Raw genomic sequence first — 18,093 nt, forward strand, 5'->3', positions numbered from 1 at the left:
TTCGTTCGGTCAGAGCACACTCAGCAATCATTTTTTTTTTCCATTTTGCATCAAATGTTTGGTATCTTAACAGCAAGTTTAACAACACCTCGTTGAAACCTTTTTACGGAAGTCATTCCAGCGTTGCACCAATTCAATATCGTGGTCACAATCTGTTTTTTAATTTTTTTTTCATTAGTGGCTGAGAGTTTGAGGCATTTTATTTTATAATTGCAGCCAGGCCCACTGAGAGGGGGGTACAGGCGGTGCACTGCTCCAGGGCGCATAGAACAATTAGGGCCCATTAACCAAAGCTTTTTTTTTAAATAATTACAATAGTAATTACAAAAAAAATAAAAAATATGCTTTGATATTATCAAAACACATCAATTGCTCACTAAAAGGAATGTCACATACAAGGTGGTCAGATTGTGTTGAAAGTGTCAAACCTTTTGCAGCACAACTTTCTGGGATTAAATTGTCATTGGAAGAGCTTTTAGAATTAAATTTGACTTCTAAAACAAGAACTGAAGTAGAAGGTGCCTTATATTATATTAATTCATTTTCCTGCATAATAATGTCATCAATATGGTACAAAATTCTTGTTCCGATTGATTTTTGCAACAAAGTTATTCAAGCAAGAAATGCAACTTTAGATGTGGAAGTGGACAGCATAAACCACTTACTGAAACAACTTCTTGAGCTTCGGAATAAATGGAAAGATATCTGGTCAGAATCAAAGAATGTTGCAATGAATTTGGATATAGAAGTCAAACTATCAAGAGGACGTGGTGGTGCAAATCCCAAAAGAGCCAAAGTTGTTAGCGAGCCAGAGGATCAAGGGTTTACAGATTTAAATGAAGATGAGACCATGGAGGAATCATGCTTTAGAAGATTTGTTTTCTATGTGGTATTAGATAGTGTTATTGGTGGCCTAACATACTAAGATTCAAAGCAGCACAGAGCATTTCAGATAAGTTTAGCTTCATGTGGAATTATCTCAATATTGATTTGGATACATTGGAAATGAAAGCAAAATTATTAAGTGAAGAGTATTCAGCAGATGTTAGCAAAGATATTGTAATGGAAATAAAACAGTTAAAATCTATACATTATGCAAATTTTGGATCGAATCAGTTAAGCCCCTTTGAACTCCTAAATTCGATTAGTCGAACTAATTTACATGGCCTATTTCCAAATATTTGTGTATGCTTGAGAATATTCTTAACAATTCCTGCTACAGTTGCATCCGCCGAACGCTCATTCAGCAAACTAAAACTGATTAAAAACTTTTTAAGAACTACAATGCTACAAGGACGGTTAGTGGATTTGGCAATGTTGAGTCTCGAATCTTCAATATCTAGGTCAGTTGATTTTGACAAAGTTATTCGAAATTTCGCTTCAAAAAAAGCAAGAAAAGCACCTTTGTTTTTTAAATGAACTATTCTTGGAATAAACAATTTGTTAAAATTCTGTTTTTATTAGTACTTGTATATTTGTTGAGATTGATTATTGTATTATTGAACATGGTTGAAACGTAACAAATAGTCTGAATTTTTATTTCAGAAATATCCTTTATTCCAATAATGAAAGAAAAACTAATTACATAAAAAAACAAAACAATAATTCAAAACGGTTGATAATTATTCTTTAAATTAATATTTTTAGTAAATGAAATAATTGTAGCTAGAAATAAAACTGTAATACAAGATTGCATCCTCATTGTGAACAATTGCCGATTTCAAAAACCAATGTGGAATTAAACCACAATTGATTCAGCAAAAGCATACAGTAATAGTTTAAAATATTAGAATAATGGGTAAAGGGCCCAAAAATATCTCTTGCACCGTCTAAAATTATGGCTCTCGGCGGGCCTGATTGCAGCGTTTAAATTTATCAGTGGAAATGCAACTAAATAAAACTAAAATAAAATAATTTTAAAACATCAAAAATTTTTGATTGAGAAAAACAACTAAACAAAAAATAATTCGATTTCAAAAATGGAAATCAAAAATATCGTTTAAATGAAAATAGTTTCTTTCTTTTATTTTGAATAACTTAGTTGTGCTAATTGAAATTCTTTTTTAAAATAATCCTGAATGGCTTTTTTTTTTTCAAAATCGCTCCAACGAACTTTAAAAGTTTAAAACCATGAAATGAACGGTAGTTCAGCGTCTTTAGTGAATTGCTTGTTCGATAATTTAAATTTTAACAATGAAGGAGCTCATCACATAAATCTTATTATCAATATAATATTTAATGCTATAACTGCGTTGCTTGGCATTGTGGTGAACACCTTTGTACTGGTTACGATATGCCGGAACAGAAAGCTTCAAACTCCAGCAAATATCCTACTCGCAAACGAAGCAATCAGTGACGTTGCACTGAGCGTAGGTTTTCTTCTGATATGGAACATATATCTATGTTTTTCAGCGAGAGGTGCTAAAATTTGCTGGTTGTTGTACATACACAAAACAGTTGTGGCAGCATCTGGAGAAGTGAATATGGCCGTTGTTTTTTTAATAGTTACCGATCGCTACCTGGCCATATTCAAGCCGTTTTGGTACCATGCACACATTCAACTAAATAAAAAAGTGTATTGGAAAGCTATGGTGATTTTTTGGTCAGTGAGTATAATTTTAGCAACTATAAGTTTCAAAACCGGTTACGTCTTTGTAATTACAATCAGCCTTATGATAACATCGATCTTTTTTTGGGGCAGCTATGTGTATATCAAGATATATTACACTCTGAAGAGAATAAAATCTCTCGATCGAACTGAAAACAAAGATGATTTTCAAAACAAAAAACTGTTGAGAACAACTTTCTTGATGTTGTTAGCAATGATTGTATGCTACATACCGTACGGGATAATATCCATCTTATGGATATTTTACAGAAAGTTGCTTCAAAGCTCTCTGTCTGGCGTTATTTTATGGCAACAATCGCTGGTGGTCATTAAATGTACAGCCAATGCTTTGTTGTTTGGTTTCACTTTATCTAGCATACGCTCGCATTTTTCAAAGTTGATAAGGAAATATCTGTAACAAAGGCGACATATGCACTGTAGATGTAATAAATAGATTTCGCGACAGTTTTCTAAAATAACAGAAATGATATAATGAAAACAGTTTTTCCTAAACTGGATAGATTTTTCCCATTTCATGACTTCTTGTGTGAGTGTTAAATGTGCTTTTATTGTTTCGCTCATTCTTTAACAAGAATCAATGATATTAATACTTTAAGAGAGTAAACAACGAGAGGGAAAAGAATCTTTAATATCGAAGTGCAACAAAAATTATTTTTCTAACATTTATTTTTCTAAGATGTCAAATATGTTAGAACACAGTGATGTGTTCATTACTTATATATAAACCTCATCTGAAAGGACACAACTCCATATGTACACATAAGGTCTATATAATCTTTCCGAGGAAGCATTATATAGACCTTATGTGTTCATATGGAGGTGTTTTTAAAATCTTTTAATATTGTTCGAGTCTGATTTTTGCGTTTTAACAAGTGAATTTTGGATTTTTTGTGTTCAAGATGGCTAACTTCCCGGCGTGGTGCAAACTCAAAACTTTTATATGTTCATGATGATGTCAAGTGAGGATGGTTTACAAAAGTTTACGGCAATTGGAATTTAGGGAAAAAAATACCATTATAATTTTTACCCTCTTAGCCCCCGTCGAAGAAAATATTATTTTGGGAAAAAAAACTACGTTATTTTATAATGGATAAAAGATCTTTTATATAATTCAAATTTCATCAACAATACTCTTGGTGTTTAGAAACGGTGACCTTGTAAAATCTACCACCCCCTCAGTTTGAGGGGGTACATTCATTACATGGTAATTATTCTTAAACACGAAAATATATTTGATTAAACTTGTATTTCTTAAATGAATTTTGATTTATTTTAGGATGACGCGAATTTATTTTCTAATAAAAATTATCTTCGTAGAAGGGGTTCAAGAGAGCAAATATCTTGAGGTATTTTTGTAAAAATGGCGAAAAATGTTGCAAAAACTTGTTATCTTAAGCATTAAAAAGAAAATAAGATGCAACCATAGCCTTAATATTTATACTTCAAAGTTAACTTGGTCGAAAGTAAAACATTTCAAAACGTCTCATCTAAAAAAACTCAAAAATATACAGATAGTTTATATATATATATATATATATATATATATATATATATATATATATATATATATATATATATATATATATATATATATATATATATATCAAAAAATATACAGACACTTAGATGTGGAATATTAGAGACAAGAAATAAATTGTTACAAATGATTGCTGTTATAGTCAACAACACAATTATAAAGTTGTTTTCCATTCTGGATGTTCTGAGCAGTGTTTGTTTCGTTCCCAATGAGCATTGAATTTTAAGTGCAATATTTCAGTTGCTTGTTCACTAAAAATTCCGAGTGAAGATTGATGCTTCAACACAAATTCTTTAACATGGTAGAAAACAGCATGGACCTTTGGTGTGACCGATATTGGCAAAAAAAGGAAAGATGTTTTGAATTTCTGAATTTCAGTCTGAAAGATTTCTTTTAGTGTTGTTCCGAAACATGAACTTTAAAATGTCTTAGAATTTCAATAAAACTAAAGGCTTCAGAAGCACAAGCTTTTTTAGCAATTTATTAGAGAAAGTCAATCATTTTTAAAAGCGTATGGGAATAATTGTCTTTGAAATGTCCACCATGATACGGCTGGAGCTGAATGTGCAACTAAGCTCGCCATTATTTAGCGCCAGGCCGTAAGTCTGAAAGATTTTTGAAAAGGTGATTAACAATTCCATGAAGATGGAGTTCCATTGGCCTAACAACATCTAAAATGAGCACTGAGTTGTCCATACTGATCAACAGTGAATGGATTACATTTACTAAATTTTTTGCAAAGTTTAAATTTGAGCCAATAGTAACAAACTCGGCATATCTTTCCTTCAATGTACCAAAAGATCTAAGAAATCCACATTCTGATAGATTGTCGGAATTGACATCACAACAGCAGCAAGAATGGTTGCTTGAATGGGATTGAATTCCGCAAATGACATTTGCCATTTTTAGATCACATGAAATGTAAAATGCTAGATCATTCACTTGAATAATATTCATCAACGCTTTGACATTCTCGTATGTTTCAGGTAGATTTCCAACAATGGCAGCAGTGAGTTGACGTTTAACACCTGTGTCTCGACCTGTTGAACCTGTTAACATATTTTTTTTGTTTGTTGAGAAATTCGTTTCGTCACTATCGTCGGTTACCTTAACAACAGCCAAGCTCATTTTCAAAAATGATCCTCCGCCATCAATCCCAAGTTGGACAAAATAGTTGTAGCTGTAATTTCTGTCCAACAGCACTTTGCTAGTTAAATCCTTTAAGTTTTTGCAGTGATCTTCCTAAACCAAATCATATAAGCTTTGACCTCTTTTTGCAACTGTACAGGAATGATTGGAACCTCGAGTTATAATTGACAAACCATGCGTACATCTTTTTTCTGATGATGGAAAGCAAGGATTTTTAGATGTTTCAAGATTGGAAGACATGCTATCTTTAAGATTTATGTTGTTTGTCATTGGTCCTTAAGGATGCTTTTCAATAAGTTTTCGGATTCTGCAATAATAAACTCATTTCAATATCTGTCACCTTTTCTTATGCATAAGACATACAGAACTTCTGCAGTCTTCGTGACTTTTTGCTTTACTGGGCATTGGAAATGATTTCTTTAGACAGTATCTTTATTTTAAAGCTGACTATTTTCTTGCAACAAAAGAATTTTTTTTGAATGTATATATTTCTCATTTAATATTAATCCAACTACCAAAATTACTGATTATTTAAACCGAATTGGTTTAAAGGTGAAATGAAAAGGAGATCAGATTTTCCAAAGTATTTTTTAATTCCCACAATCTGATGTCATTTGTTTACTTTAATTCACACTTGAGTTCTGTCACATTCAAATTACTATAGTAAAGTAACATACTAATACTAATATTTAAATTTTAATAAAATAGTATTTGGCAGTATAATTTAACGCCATTTTTACGAAAATACCCTAATTATTAATTAAATACCCAAATTATCTGTCTCTTGACTCTAATTGAGGGAAAAAATTTTTTGAAAAAAAAAACAAAAAACTTCATCCTAAAGTAGATAAAAATGCCTTTAAATGAATTGAGTTAAAAAAGATATTTTCATTTCCTGTTTAAGAGTAATGAATACAGCCCCCTCAAATTGAGGGGGTGGTAAATTTTACATTACCGTTTCTAAACACCTAGAGTATTGTTGATGAAATTTGAATTATACAAAAAGCCTTTTGTATATTACAAAATAACGTAGTTTTTTTCCAAAATAATGTTTTCTTCGACGGGGGCTATGAGGGAAAAATTATTGTGGTATTTTTTTCCTCAAGTTCCGATTGCCGTAATTTTTTTTTACACCATCACCATAATATTTGACATCATCATGAACATATAAAAGTTTTGAGTTTGCACCACGCCGGGAAGTTAACCATCTCGAACACAAAAAATCCAAAATTCACTTGTTAAAACTCAAAAATCAGGCTCAGATAAAATTAAAAGATTTCTATAACACCTCCATATGTCCACAAAAGATCTACATAATGCTTCCATAAAAAGGATTTTTTTGATCCTTTTAGATGAGATTGATCGTGAACTTGGCAGGGTGTGCATCGTTTTAAATTTTCAGCTTTTCATTTTGAATGTTTTTGCTTACAAGAGAAATCTTATGGAGATTGCTTCATGATATCTACCATATTGACCAATTGCTTACCATATCTATCAAAAGCAAACTATGACGTGAAACGGTGTAAATGACGTGAATTATGACGTAAATTTACCCACAGTAATACACCGTTTCACCTTAAATTCAATATGGTTTAGAATAACGTTTGGTTTCTTAACAGCAACTTCAACAACACCTCGTTGAAACCTTTTTACGGTAGTCATTCCAGCGTTGCACCAACTTAACATCATGGTCACAATCCGTTTATTTAATTTTTTTTTTTAATGATGGCTGAAAGCTTAACGCAGTTTAATTTATAATTGAAGCGTTTGAATTAATCAGTTGAAATGCGACTAAGTATAACTAAAAAATAATTTTAAAACATCAAAACTTCTTATTTGAAAAAACGTCTAAACAAAAAATAATTCGATTTCAAAAATGGAATACTATCGTTTAAATGAAAATAGTTTCTTTATTTTAATTTGTATAACATCGTTGTGTTAATTGAAATTCTTTTTTAAAATAATCCTGAATGGCTTTTTTTTCAAAATCGCTCAAACGAATTCTAAAAGTTTAAAATCATGAAATGAACGGTAGTTCAACGTCTTTAGTGAATTGCTCCTTTGGTACTTTTCATTTTAACAATGTAGGGCCTCATCTCATAAATCTTATTATCAATGTAGTATTCAATACTATAATTGGGTTGCTTGGCGCTGTGGTGAACACCCTTGTTCTGGTTACGATACGCCAGAACAGAAATCTTCAAACTCCAGCGAATATCCTACTCGCAAACGGTGCAATCAGTGACGTTGCACTGAGCGTAGGTTTTCTTCTGACATGGAACATATATCTATGTTTTTCAGCGACAGGTGCTGAAATTTGCTGGTTGTTGTACATGTACAAAACAATTGTAGCAGCATTTGGAGGAATGAGTTTGGTCATTGTTTTTTTAATAGCTACCGATCGCTACCTGGCCATATTCAAGCCGTTTTGGTACCATGCACACGTTCAGCTAAATAAAAAAGTTTATTGGAAAGCTATGGTGATTTTTTGGTCAGTGAGTATAATTTTAGTGACTATAAATTTGATAATAGGTTACGTCGTTACAATACTAGTGAGTCTTATGATAACATCGATTTTTTTTTGGGGCAGCTATGTGTATATCAAGATATATTACACTGTGAAGAGAATAAAATCTCTCGATCGAACTGAAAACAAAGATAACTTTCAAAACAAAAAACTGTTGAGAACAACTTTCTTGATGTTGTTAGCAATGATTGTATGCTACATACCGTACGGGATAATATCCATCTTATGGATATTTTACAAGAAATTGTTTCAAAGCTCTCTGTCTGGCGTTATTTTATGGCAACATTCCCTGTTGATTATTAAATGTACAGCCAATGCTTTGTTGTTTGGTTTCACTTTATCAAGCATACGCTCGCATTTTTCAAAGATCTCTTTAAAAAACTCTTTTAAAAGCAAAGTTGGTAGCGAAATATCTGTAACAAAGGCGACATATGCACTGTAGATGTAATAAATGGATTTCGTGATAGTTTTCTAAAATAACAGAAATGAAATAATGAAAACTGGATAGATTTTTCCCATTTCATGACTTCTTGTGTGAGTGTTAAATGTGCTTTAATTGTTTCGCTCATCCTTTAACAAGAATCAATTTTATTAATACTTTAAGAGAGTAAACAACGAGAGGGAAAAGAATCTTTAATGTCGAAGTGCAACAAAAATTATTTTTCTAACATTTATTTTTCTAAGATGTCACATATGTTAGAACACAGTGATGTGTTCATTACTTACTTTTTAAGTTGACAATAAAATGTTACGACTGCTCATTAAATTAGCTACGAAATATGGTTAGAAGGAGAAAGTGTTGTTAACCCAAGGCAAAGGTACAATCTAAAAAATGAAGACAGAATAAACTTGTTGCTTTTAGATTATCCTATGAAAATTACTTTTTGATCCTCAAGCTTGACATTCATATTGTGAGTGTGACACGGGAATTGAACGATTCAGTAATGTTTCTGTTGAAAATTTGCCTTCATAAGACTTAAATGGCCTCACTTTTAAACTAGGCTTAGTTTCGTCCTTAGAAAAAGAAAAAACAGAATTACACATGTATAACTTCACTTTTAAAATAAGCCTAGTTTTAAAGTGAGGTCATACACGTGTAATTCTGTTTTTTCTTTTTCTAAAGATTCAAAGAAATTTGTTTTTACGAGACTGACTACATACTGGTTAATATTTAAATTAGAATACAGCCAGTTTCGTAAAAACAAAATATATTTAGCATTCTGGAAAAAACAGCATTTCTCTTACAAAATTAAATAGATCTCTACGATAAATACGCATATACGATCTTATATTTGGCAGAAATCGTAAAAAAAGAACATATTTCAATTTATTACTTTTTTACGTATAAATCAAAGATTCCTAAACCATAAATCAAAACAATTCCTACGAAAAAAAATTTTAAAAGGACACAAAAGTGCAAATTTTAAAAGCGTGTGCTGTACTTGCAAATAAATTGTCTTTGTTTAAAATGAACTTTTTTAAACCTTATATTTAACACAGAGATAAATTTGCTTTAAAACAATAGTGAAATTATCAAAATCGATTTAGTGGTTCTTTAATCATTTTAAAAATTTGATGGTTCATTATCAATACGGACAGTCTATAGCTCTCGTGTTTTAACCACTAAGTTATAAATATTATTTGTTTTTTGTTAATTCGATTTGTTGAATCATAACTGGCTTCGCAATCGCAATCAATATGAAGTCAAAAGATTGTAAAGATGGTACCAAGGAATTCTTCATTTTTCTTGAACAATAAGATCGAAAGTTAACAATTTCGAAGATGGAGGATGTTTCGAAGATGGAGGATGTTTCGAAGATGGAGGATGTTTCGAAGATGGAGGAAGTTAAAAGAGAGCAATTTAAAAAGTATTAAAGGTCTTTTTTAGGTAAAGATAAGTAAAAAAAAAAAAAAGGATCATAAATTCAGGCCACAAATGTTTAACAACCTGAAAATCTAAAAATTTGAAAACCAGTTCGATAAATAAGAAATAAATCTGTGAAAAATGGTTTCTTGATTGTGCTGATAAATGAATTGCTTCTCTTCAAGAAAGATGTTTCCATGTTTGTATTTTCTAACAACTGATGCTTTTGATCACCCAAAAACATAAGGTGATAACCAAATAATAAGGCACTTTATCAACTGATATTTGATTAGAGCCTTTGAGAGCACAGGGGGAAAATGGACTCAGGCGCTTAGCTTGAATGGACGCCGGACGACCCGTCGCATTTTTTTTTTTTTTTTTTTACAATAAATAGAAAATATTTTAACGACTGACAATTTAAAATTTGCTTAGTTTTTGTATTTGAGGTTTAAACTTTTGTATTCATAATAAAAATGCACGAATTGTAAAAATATCACAAAATAACATTCAATTAGATTTATAGATGGCTTTGGAAAGCGAAAGATTGTTTTATGAGCGAAAAAATATGCTGACCTCTTTTTTCGTCTGCTAAACCTCAGAAAGTGAAATCAACAATCCTTTACTTGTGCCTCGCTTTTTATTCTCTCATTAAAATTTTTTTGATGTCTTATTAGAAAGGAAGTAACTGTTTTTACGAAGAAAAAATGATTTAGTAGTGGATGAGTTACACGGAACCGGGCGTCTAGCTCGTGCTAGATTGCACGGAAGATGATACGCTGTGGTAATTATAGTGCCAGATGATTTAATTTCGCTTTAAAGTAGTGGATACTGATAGCACTGAGAACTTCGTTTGGTGCGTTGAGAAAAATTTTGAAGAGATTGAAACGAATGATTATCCGGGTCCTGATTAAAATTGAAACTCGACCCGACCCAAACGGGTATCGGACCCCGAAAAGAATAAAAAAAATTTTTGCTGTTACACACAAGGGCAATACTGTGGCGATCTGATGACTCAACTATTGTGGTCAAATTTCGACTCGGTCAGATTAACTTTCATTTTTAGTAATGCTCCAGGGTTCAGATGTTTATTATTCAACTTCGGTACAATACGGGTAGGATCGCATTTGTGTCATACAGGTTTGCAGCTTATTTTGCATGCTGTACAGCATCCGAGTGTGAAGTTATGAGACAACATAATTATCAATATAAATGCTACGCATAAGATTATTGTGAGCAATTTTAAACAGGTAAAGATATGAATTTTGTTTTTGAATGGTTGATACTGATTGTTTTTGAATGGTTGATACAATTTATTTTTTGAAGAGCCAATCATTTTAAGTGTTGCAATTTGGTTGATCACACACAATGCAGCCGAACTAACAGGCGACAGACCTGAGTTTTCAATTTTCAGCTTCTCGTAAATTTATAGCCAAATTTGCTGTTGTTTCTGTTGAATTACTGAAGTAATAAGAAATTGGTTGTTTCTCTTTTGTTGTGATACCTCGGAAAATAAATATTAAAGTTTTTTCGTGAAATAAATTTCGGAAAATAAATATTAAAGTAGTTTCGTGTTTTTTATTCCACATGTGCACTCTTATTGTTTTCTAAACAATAAGAGTGCACATGTAATTTGGGGAATAAAAAACACGAAACCATAGAATCAGGCTCTAGTATTTATTCTTCATTTCATGCAATACAGAACTACAATTACGATTACTTCGATTCGATATCAACACGGAGTTTTAGAAAAGCAAACACCTTTTGTGTGAATCCAGTGAGCTGATCTCAATAAACTCTTGAAAAAAACAATTTCAATGTGGTACGACGACCTTAAGAACAAAAAGTACGTAAACTTTGATAAGTTTATGAGCTGTTAAAGAGAAATCGTAATCCAAATGTCCGATGTAGTCCAATGGTTTCCTTTTTACACTGGCTGCTCATTTTTAACAAAAAATTTCTGCTGATCAATTTTTGAATTGCGACAACCTTTTTGCGGATTTTACTTTTGCAATGGTAAATTTCTTCGAAGCCTTAGAAAAAAGTTAAAACTTTTGGAAGAGTTTCACACAGTAAATATGAGACTTGTCTGTACATTCTGTCTGTACGTCTACAGCTTCCTGATCTTTTTCAGTGATGTCATTTTTAATTTTACTGCAATTATATTCAATTTGTATTTTTATAGTTTCACAAGGCATTCATTTCAACATATTAGCACTGTCAGGACGAAAATTGTCACTGGTTAATTTTGATTTTTATTGTAAACAGTGTGTTTAAGTTAACTTTTGCCAAAAACTATAAAAATGACTTGAAATAAATAGAAAATTGAGTTTACAGTTAAATCTCGGTAACTCGAACACCGGTCAATTCGAACTTTTATTATCTTAAACTGTTTTTTTTGGTTCCTTTAAAGCCCAATCTTGAAAAAAGCTTTGCTTAAATCGAACATTCGATAAGTCGAACCATTTTACTTGGTTCCTTGAAGGTTCGAGTTACCGGGATTTAGCTATATTTGGATATCTATACAAAGAATTCCCCGTTTGGTAGCCTAAAGGTACTCGATGACATTTCCTAACTAAAACCATTTTTAGGGGGCAGTTTAAACTCCATCCATAAACAATAACAAGTAAATTACAGCAAGATGTTCTAGCTCAGAAATTTTATTGTAGATGATTTTGACCAGCAACTCGATTTTTGGGTGATATTTATTCGCAAGTAAACAAAATTTGTAATTCGGAGGTCACGTCACCGAAATAACAGCATTGTAATGTTCTCCTAAACCATACTGGTGTCTATGATACCTGAAGAGATTACAAGGTCAATGTAAAGGTAAAGAACGAGACAAAATGTGAAGGTAAAAAACGACTAAAAGATCAAAACAAAAGGTGAAGCTGCTCAAACATTAAGTATCAACATAAATGTTGCTTACGATAATCGGATCGGTTGCTTATGTGTGTATTCTTCTCCAATTATTAATGGAGGAGTCGATGCTTGGAGTATTTCTATTGGTTGCTCGTAAATCTGCGATATTGCTCGTAACTAAATAAATATTTACACGGGTCGATGAACTTTTTATTTGAATTTTTGAAAAAGAAAACTATCAGATTTTTTTTTTTTTTTAATAATAAAAAAATATACAAACAGTAGAATAAGAAAGGTTAAATGATAAAAACACAATAATAACAATAATAATAATAATAATAATAATAATAATAATAATAATAATAATAATAATAATAATAATAATAATAATAATAATAATAACAATAATAATAATAATAATAACAATAATAATAATAATAATAATAATAATAATAATAATAATAATAATAATAATAATAATAACAATAATAATAATAATAATAATAATAATAACAATAATAATAATAACAATAATAATAATAATAATAATAATAATAATAATAATAATAATAATAATAATAATAATAATAATAATAATAATAATAATAATAATAACAACAACAATAATAATAACAATAACGATGAAGATGATGATGATGATGATGATGATGATGATGATGATGATGATGATGATGATGATGATGATGATGATGATGATGATGATGATGATAAAAATAATACACAAGAAACTAGAAAGTGTAAACAATTATTAGGAGATATTGCAAACACGAACCTCCAGTTGACCTCCCCATGAATTTGTGTATCGAATGTCTTGGCAATACCTTGCGTACTCATCTAGAACACATAACCATGGAGAAATGTTTCAAATATTGTAGTAGCATTAAAAAAATATTTCCCCATTTATCTACATAATTAACAGCAATGATCCACACCATAAATAGTAATATGCACCGTAAACAACAAAAACAGCAGTTTTAAAGTATATACCTTCCTCCATTATATCTCCTGTAACATTATTTGTAGCAAAAGGAAGAAAGTCTTCTTTATGCTCCAGCATGTAAACTGAAGTACATTCTCTTAATTTTAGCATGCTATCCTGTAAAAAGAAATAACTTTAATTTATTTTTTTAGTAAAATTAGCAAAAAGTGAATATATAATAACATGTTGATGTAAATGAAAAATGTTGGTCTGTATTTTTTTTAACGAAGTAAAGTTATTGCCAGTGAACATGTATCATTCAATCAAAATACGTTTTGGTCTGTATATTTTAAACAAATGAAACATGTTGGCCTGTATTTTTGTTAATGGAATCAGTAACAGTATTTTTTTCTTGTATCAAGGATTAAACATTTAAAAGAATGTCTTAAGAATTTCTTTTCAAAATCTGATTGCCTATATCCGGTAATTAAAAAACATGCTTTCTTTTGCTTTGAAAATGTTTTTAAATATCTTAGCGATTTTTTGAGAATGTCTCTTAGATATTTAAAGAAATTCATTCAGATATTTAGAAACATCACTTAGACATTTAGAAACATCACTTAGACATTTAGAAACATTACTTAGACATTTAGAAACATCACTTAGACATTTAGAAACATCACTTAGACATTTAGAAACATCACTTAGATATTTAGAGACAGCTTTGGAAATGAAAATCCCCATAACTTTATGACGGTTAAGTATCATTTAGTTGGTTATAGAAACACAAAATATTGATGACCAATCATATATTGTTCTTTATAACTCATTACAACCTATATATGGAGTTCAATGATGTAAAATCATTGATCTTTTTAAATTTTATGTTTAAAATAAGGAATTTCTCAACTGGACATACCTCAGTCATTGCGCCATTAAACAAGAAGACAATTGAGTTATACATACTAAAACATAAGCAAAAATTCTAACAATATTGTGTAATGTCTGATTTTTTTTATACTTTTTTTTATATATCAGAAAATAACATTTTGTGTAATAAGTGCAGGAGGACTTTTTTGAGAGAAGTATTAAATAATCTTTGCAAACCAAAAATAACAACTTTTTTTTTTGAATGCAATAAACACTGACAATAAATACATTTATACTCCTCACCAATTTCCATCAGGATTTATCTGAAGAAAAAAAGGGAGAAAAAAAAAAGAAAAAAAGAAAAGGAAATATAAAATTTGAAATTATTACAAAGTCATACAATAAATGTCCGTGAAAATTAATTACAGTTAAGTAAATTTACTTTTTTGTATAAAAGAAAAAGAAAAAACTTTTTTATGTTTTTCCATTTTTAAAGGAATCTAAAAATGTTGATTTACGCTAAATTTTTAATGTCTACTAGAGTACAAATCAAAAAAGCAAAATGAAATTCGCTTGTTTTTAATCTTACAAACTAAAAAAACAATTCAAAAAACTAGAAAATATTGGTATTAGCATTAGTTAAGTTTTGGTATGCAGCTTGTGTTTTTCATCGAACTTGTTAGTTTTATTCTTTCTGTCATTTATTTTTTTATCTGTGAAAACCTTTTCTTACTTAACAAGAAATATTTGTTTTTTAAAGAAAACAATTTCTCTGGTTTTTAAAAAAAAAACAATTTCTCTGGTTTTTAAAAAAAAAACAATTTCTCTGGATTTTTAAAAAAAAATTTCTCTGGATTTTGATCTTAATCTCTTTGAATGAGTTTTTCACCACATTTGTTAACACACTAATTATTACTACACATAACTATGTTATATATTTGCATAACTAATTTGAAGTAAACAAACTTTACCAACAGTTTTGTATCTTTTAAATACATATATTCATGATACTAATAGTTATTTAATTCAAGAAACAAAAATTTTTAGGTAAACTTGAAATGAAATTATTTCCAAGATTTTCAAGATTTCCAAGATTTGCAAAAAAAAAAAAAAAAAATGGTTAATTAAAGTTTTTTTTTACTACATCCACAATTCTGTAACTAGATGGGTTGGCCAATCACATTAGTTAAATTTAAGTATGTCTAGAGATTTAAATTTTTTAAATCAAAAATTTAAAACTGAATTATTTAAAATAAAATGAAAAAATGGACATATGAGCATTTCTTTTATATCCATTAATTTATCATCACAAAATTTCAAAACAAATGAGAATGAAAACAAGAACAAGAGTTACACAAAGTCACCACATTTCAAGTCAGTAAATTGCCAAAAAGGCCTTAACTACATAGAGCAGTTTATCTATTTACTAGCCTGGGATTTTTGTCAAAAAATAAAAAGAATTTAAATCAAAGCAGTTTTTGGATACGTAGCTCACAATAAATTTTATTTGAATCGAACAATTTTATTTTTGATCTGGTAAAAAAAACTTCTTTTGGTTATCCATTTCAAAAATAGAATCATTTTGTAAAATTTAACAATTAGCATTTTAAGATTGATTTACATAGAAAATAAAATAAATTAAAATCCTTTCAAGAAAAAATTTTTTACTTCAACTATCTTTAGATTCCTTTCACTAAGAAGTTTTTCAAATTGTGAAGCTTCTATACTTCTCGAATGCTGAACTACTTCTTTTTCACCATCTGCTAACCGAGCTTCACGCTCCCTACTCTCAGCCTCTTTTTTCACCTAAAAAAAAAATAATAAAAAAAAATAAGAATAAAAAAAAAACTTCAAGTAAACTTTTAAGATATTTACAAAAACATTTAACTGACTCCCAAATAATGCACCACATTTTTTATTGTTAACATTGTAACAACCAGATTTTTTCCTTTTTTTTATTAATACAGGATTTAAATTATTATATTGCACATAATGGATTTTTTTGTTTGCTTAAAATAGGTTAGTGAGTTTTCCTTACAATTTATAGTCAGAAATCTGTATAGTAAAATGTACTAGAGAGTTTCTTATGTTACCATATTGGTTTTTTATCAACTGATCACTGAAATAGGATTATTTTAAAAAATACAAACTTACCTTCCTTTTTTGTGCCTTGCTAATTTTAGTCTTTGGAGCTTCTGTGCTGTTCTGTGAAATTAAACTATTATCATTATCCACAATACATGCAGCACCTGTTTTATTGCAAAACTAACAAAACAAAAAAAATAAGAATATGAAAGATAAATCAGCTTCAAAATAATTATAACAATCACTGACAGTTGTAAAATTACCCAAAAAAAATTGTTAAAAGATTGTAACAGTTTTCAACAATTACAATTGATGTTGGACTTTCATCTTTTTTGATCTTAAATATATCATATACTACCATCTTTGATATATAAATATTATCTATAATATATCATATGTTAGAGCTATTTAAGTACTTTATCTTTCTTTTAATTTAAAGAAAATATTTCTGTTCTCATTTTGTTTCTCTTTTAATTTCTGTTCTCTTTTTGTTTTTGCAGTTTCTATGACACAAAAAGATTTAAATTCACTGTTAAATTCAATCGATTAAATAAATTTTAAAAGCTGCTGTTTTTACTGCAATCTTTATTATATCAGTTTTTATATATATATCAGTTTTGTGCTTGTGTTTTTAATCAATACCCTTAAAACTGGTTTGTGATAATAACAACTTGTTCTCTAATGATAACAAACTATTATTATGACAAACCAGTGCATCGTTATTCAAATACTTGAAATATATACACATACACATTGTATACAAAACCAATCAAATGGTATCTTATTTCATTCAAGATTTTATCAGATTTTATATCCAGTGAATATTATTATTACCTAGTGAATAGAATTTTACACTCACGTTAAGTTATTAACTAACTTGTTCAAGTTCTTTTGAATGTTTTTTATCGAGATCGGCCTGCAACTGCGCCGCTGTGATGTTCACTTGCTGTTTTTGTTTCTTATCAGCTTTTGAAGCAGAACGTTTCATAGACAAAATTTTTGCTAAAGAAAAATTGCATTAAAAGATAAATAGGTAAAAACATTTTCTAGCTAAAGATATTTACACATTTTCTGTAAATATGTCCTTTTAAATTCTTTCATACATACTATCTTTCTTAAATACTATATTTCATATATGCAATTTTATAAAGCTATCTTAAGGCTGTTGTAAATTAGTAGGTAATCTTCAGAAAGAAAAATGTTACTTAAATGTAAATGCTTAGTTTCTACACATATACTTATGCATATACATATATTTATGCATATACATATACTTATGCATATACATATACTTATGCATATACTTTTGCATATACATATACCTATGCATATACATAAATAAACAATCATAGAATGACCAGGTAAATGACTTAAAAAAAAAATAACAATAATAAAAACAAAAACCAAATTTACCCTTCAAAAAGTTTGACATGCTGCTGGAAAAATAACTTGTAAAATTTAAAGTTTTTGTTCTGATTCTAAATTTAAAAAAAAAATTCAACCTTGAAGGTTATTCTGCTCCAACCTTTGACGTTGTTGAATTTCTTCTTTATCCATGCGAAGCTAAAAATTTTTTATTATTTTTAATAATCTAAAAGAAAATAATCATTCTAACAAAGCATAGAAAGATTAA

General features: G+C 29.4%; 4 protein-coding genes and 1 pseudogene across 5 annotated transcripts; 3 read left to right on the forward strand and 2 right to left on the reverse strand.

Annotated features, from left to right (window-relative positions):
- Positions 1 to 966: 966 nt before the first annotated feature.
- Positions 967 to 1,419, forward strand: LOC149880774 (uncharacterized). Its single transcript, XM_090067880.1, has one exon. It carries the CDS (start codon positions 967 to 969, stop codon positions 1,417 to 1,419), a length of 453 nt encoding a protein of 150 aa, XP_089924006.1.
- A 703-nt stretch (positions 1,420 to 2,122) lies between these two features.
- On the forward strand, positions 2,123 to 3,870 carry LOC149880775 (uncharacterized). The gene has a single exon (XM_090069242.1). It carries the CDS (start codon positions 2,136 to 2,138, stop codon positions 3,024 to 3,026), a length of 891 nt encoding a protein of 296 aa, XP_089925368.1. The 5' UTR covers positions 2,123 to 2,135; the 3' UTR covers positions 3,027 to 3,870.
- A 416-nt stretch (positions 3,871 to 4,286) lies between these two features.
- LOC149880776 (uncharacterized) lies at positions 4,287 to 5,294 on the reverse strand (annotated as a pseudogene).
- A 2,032-nt stretch (positions 5,295 to 7,326) lies between these two features.
- Positions 7,327 to 8,842, forward strand: LOC149880777 (uncharacterized). The gene has a single exon (XM_090069135.1). It carries the CDS (start codon positions 7,340 to 7,342, stop codon positions 8,282 to 8,284), a length of 945 nt encoding a protein of 314 aa, XP_089925261.1. The 5' UTR covers positions 7,327 to 7,339; the 3' UTR covers positions 8,285 to 8,842.
- Positions 8,843 to 12,287: 3,445 nt separating this feature from the next.
- Positions 12,288 to 18,091, reverse strand: LOC145194547 (deubiquitinase OTUD6B-like). Of its 2 annotated transcripts, none has more exons than XM_090068147.1 (10): positions 17,963 to 18,091; positions 17,338 to 17,462; positions 16,530 to 16,580; positions 16,044 to 16,181; positions 14,679 to 14,698; positions 14,425 to 14,470; positions 13,574 to 13,682; positions 13,359 to 13,420; positions 12,633 to 12,742; positions 12,288 to 12,504 (listed from the first exon to the last, which is right to left on the reverse strand). In XM_090068147.1, the coding sequence occupies exons 1-10, from the start codon at positions 18,015 to 18,017 to the stop codon at positions 12,444 to 12,446; spliced, it is 777 nt and encodes a 258-aa protein (XP_089924273.1). In that variant the 5' UTR covers positions 18,018 to 18,091; the 3' UTR covers positions 12,288 to 12,443. The 2 variants fall into 2 exon arrangements, with proteins under 2 accessions (XP_089924273.1, XP_089924272.1); XM_090068146.1 differs by having other exon boundaries at positions 16,530 to 16,640.
- Positions 18,092 to 18,093: the final 2 nt, after the last annotated feature.

Source organism: Hydra viridissima, unplaced genomic scaffold (genome assembly GCF_058129835.1).
Source record: "Hydra viridissima isolate aposymbiotic clone 2 unplaced genomic scaffold, HvirCarnegie_v1 scaffold_12, whole genome shotgun sequence".
Lineage (NCBI taxonomy): Eukaryota > Metazoa > Cnidaria > Hydrozoa > Anthoathecata > Hydridae > Hydra > Hydra viridissima.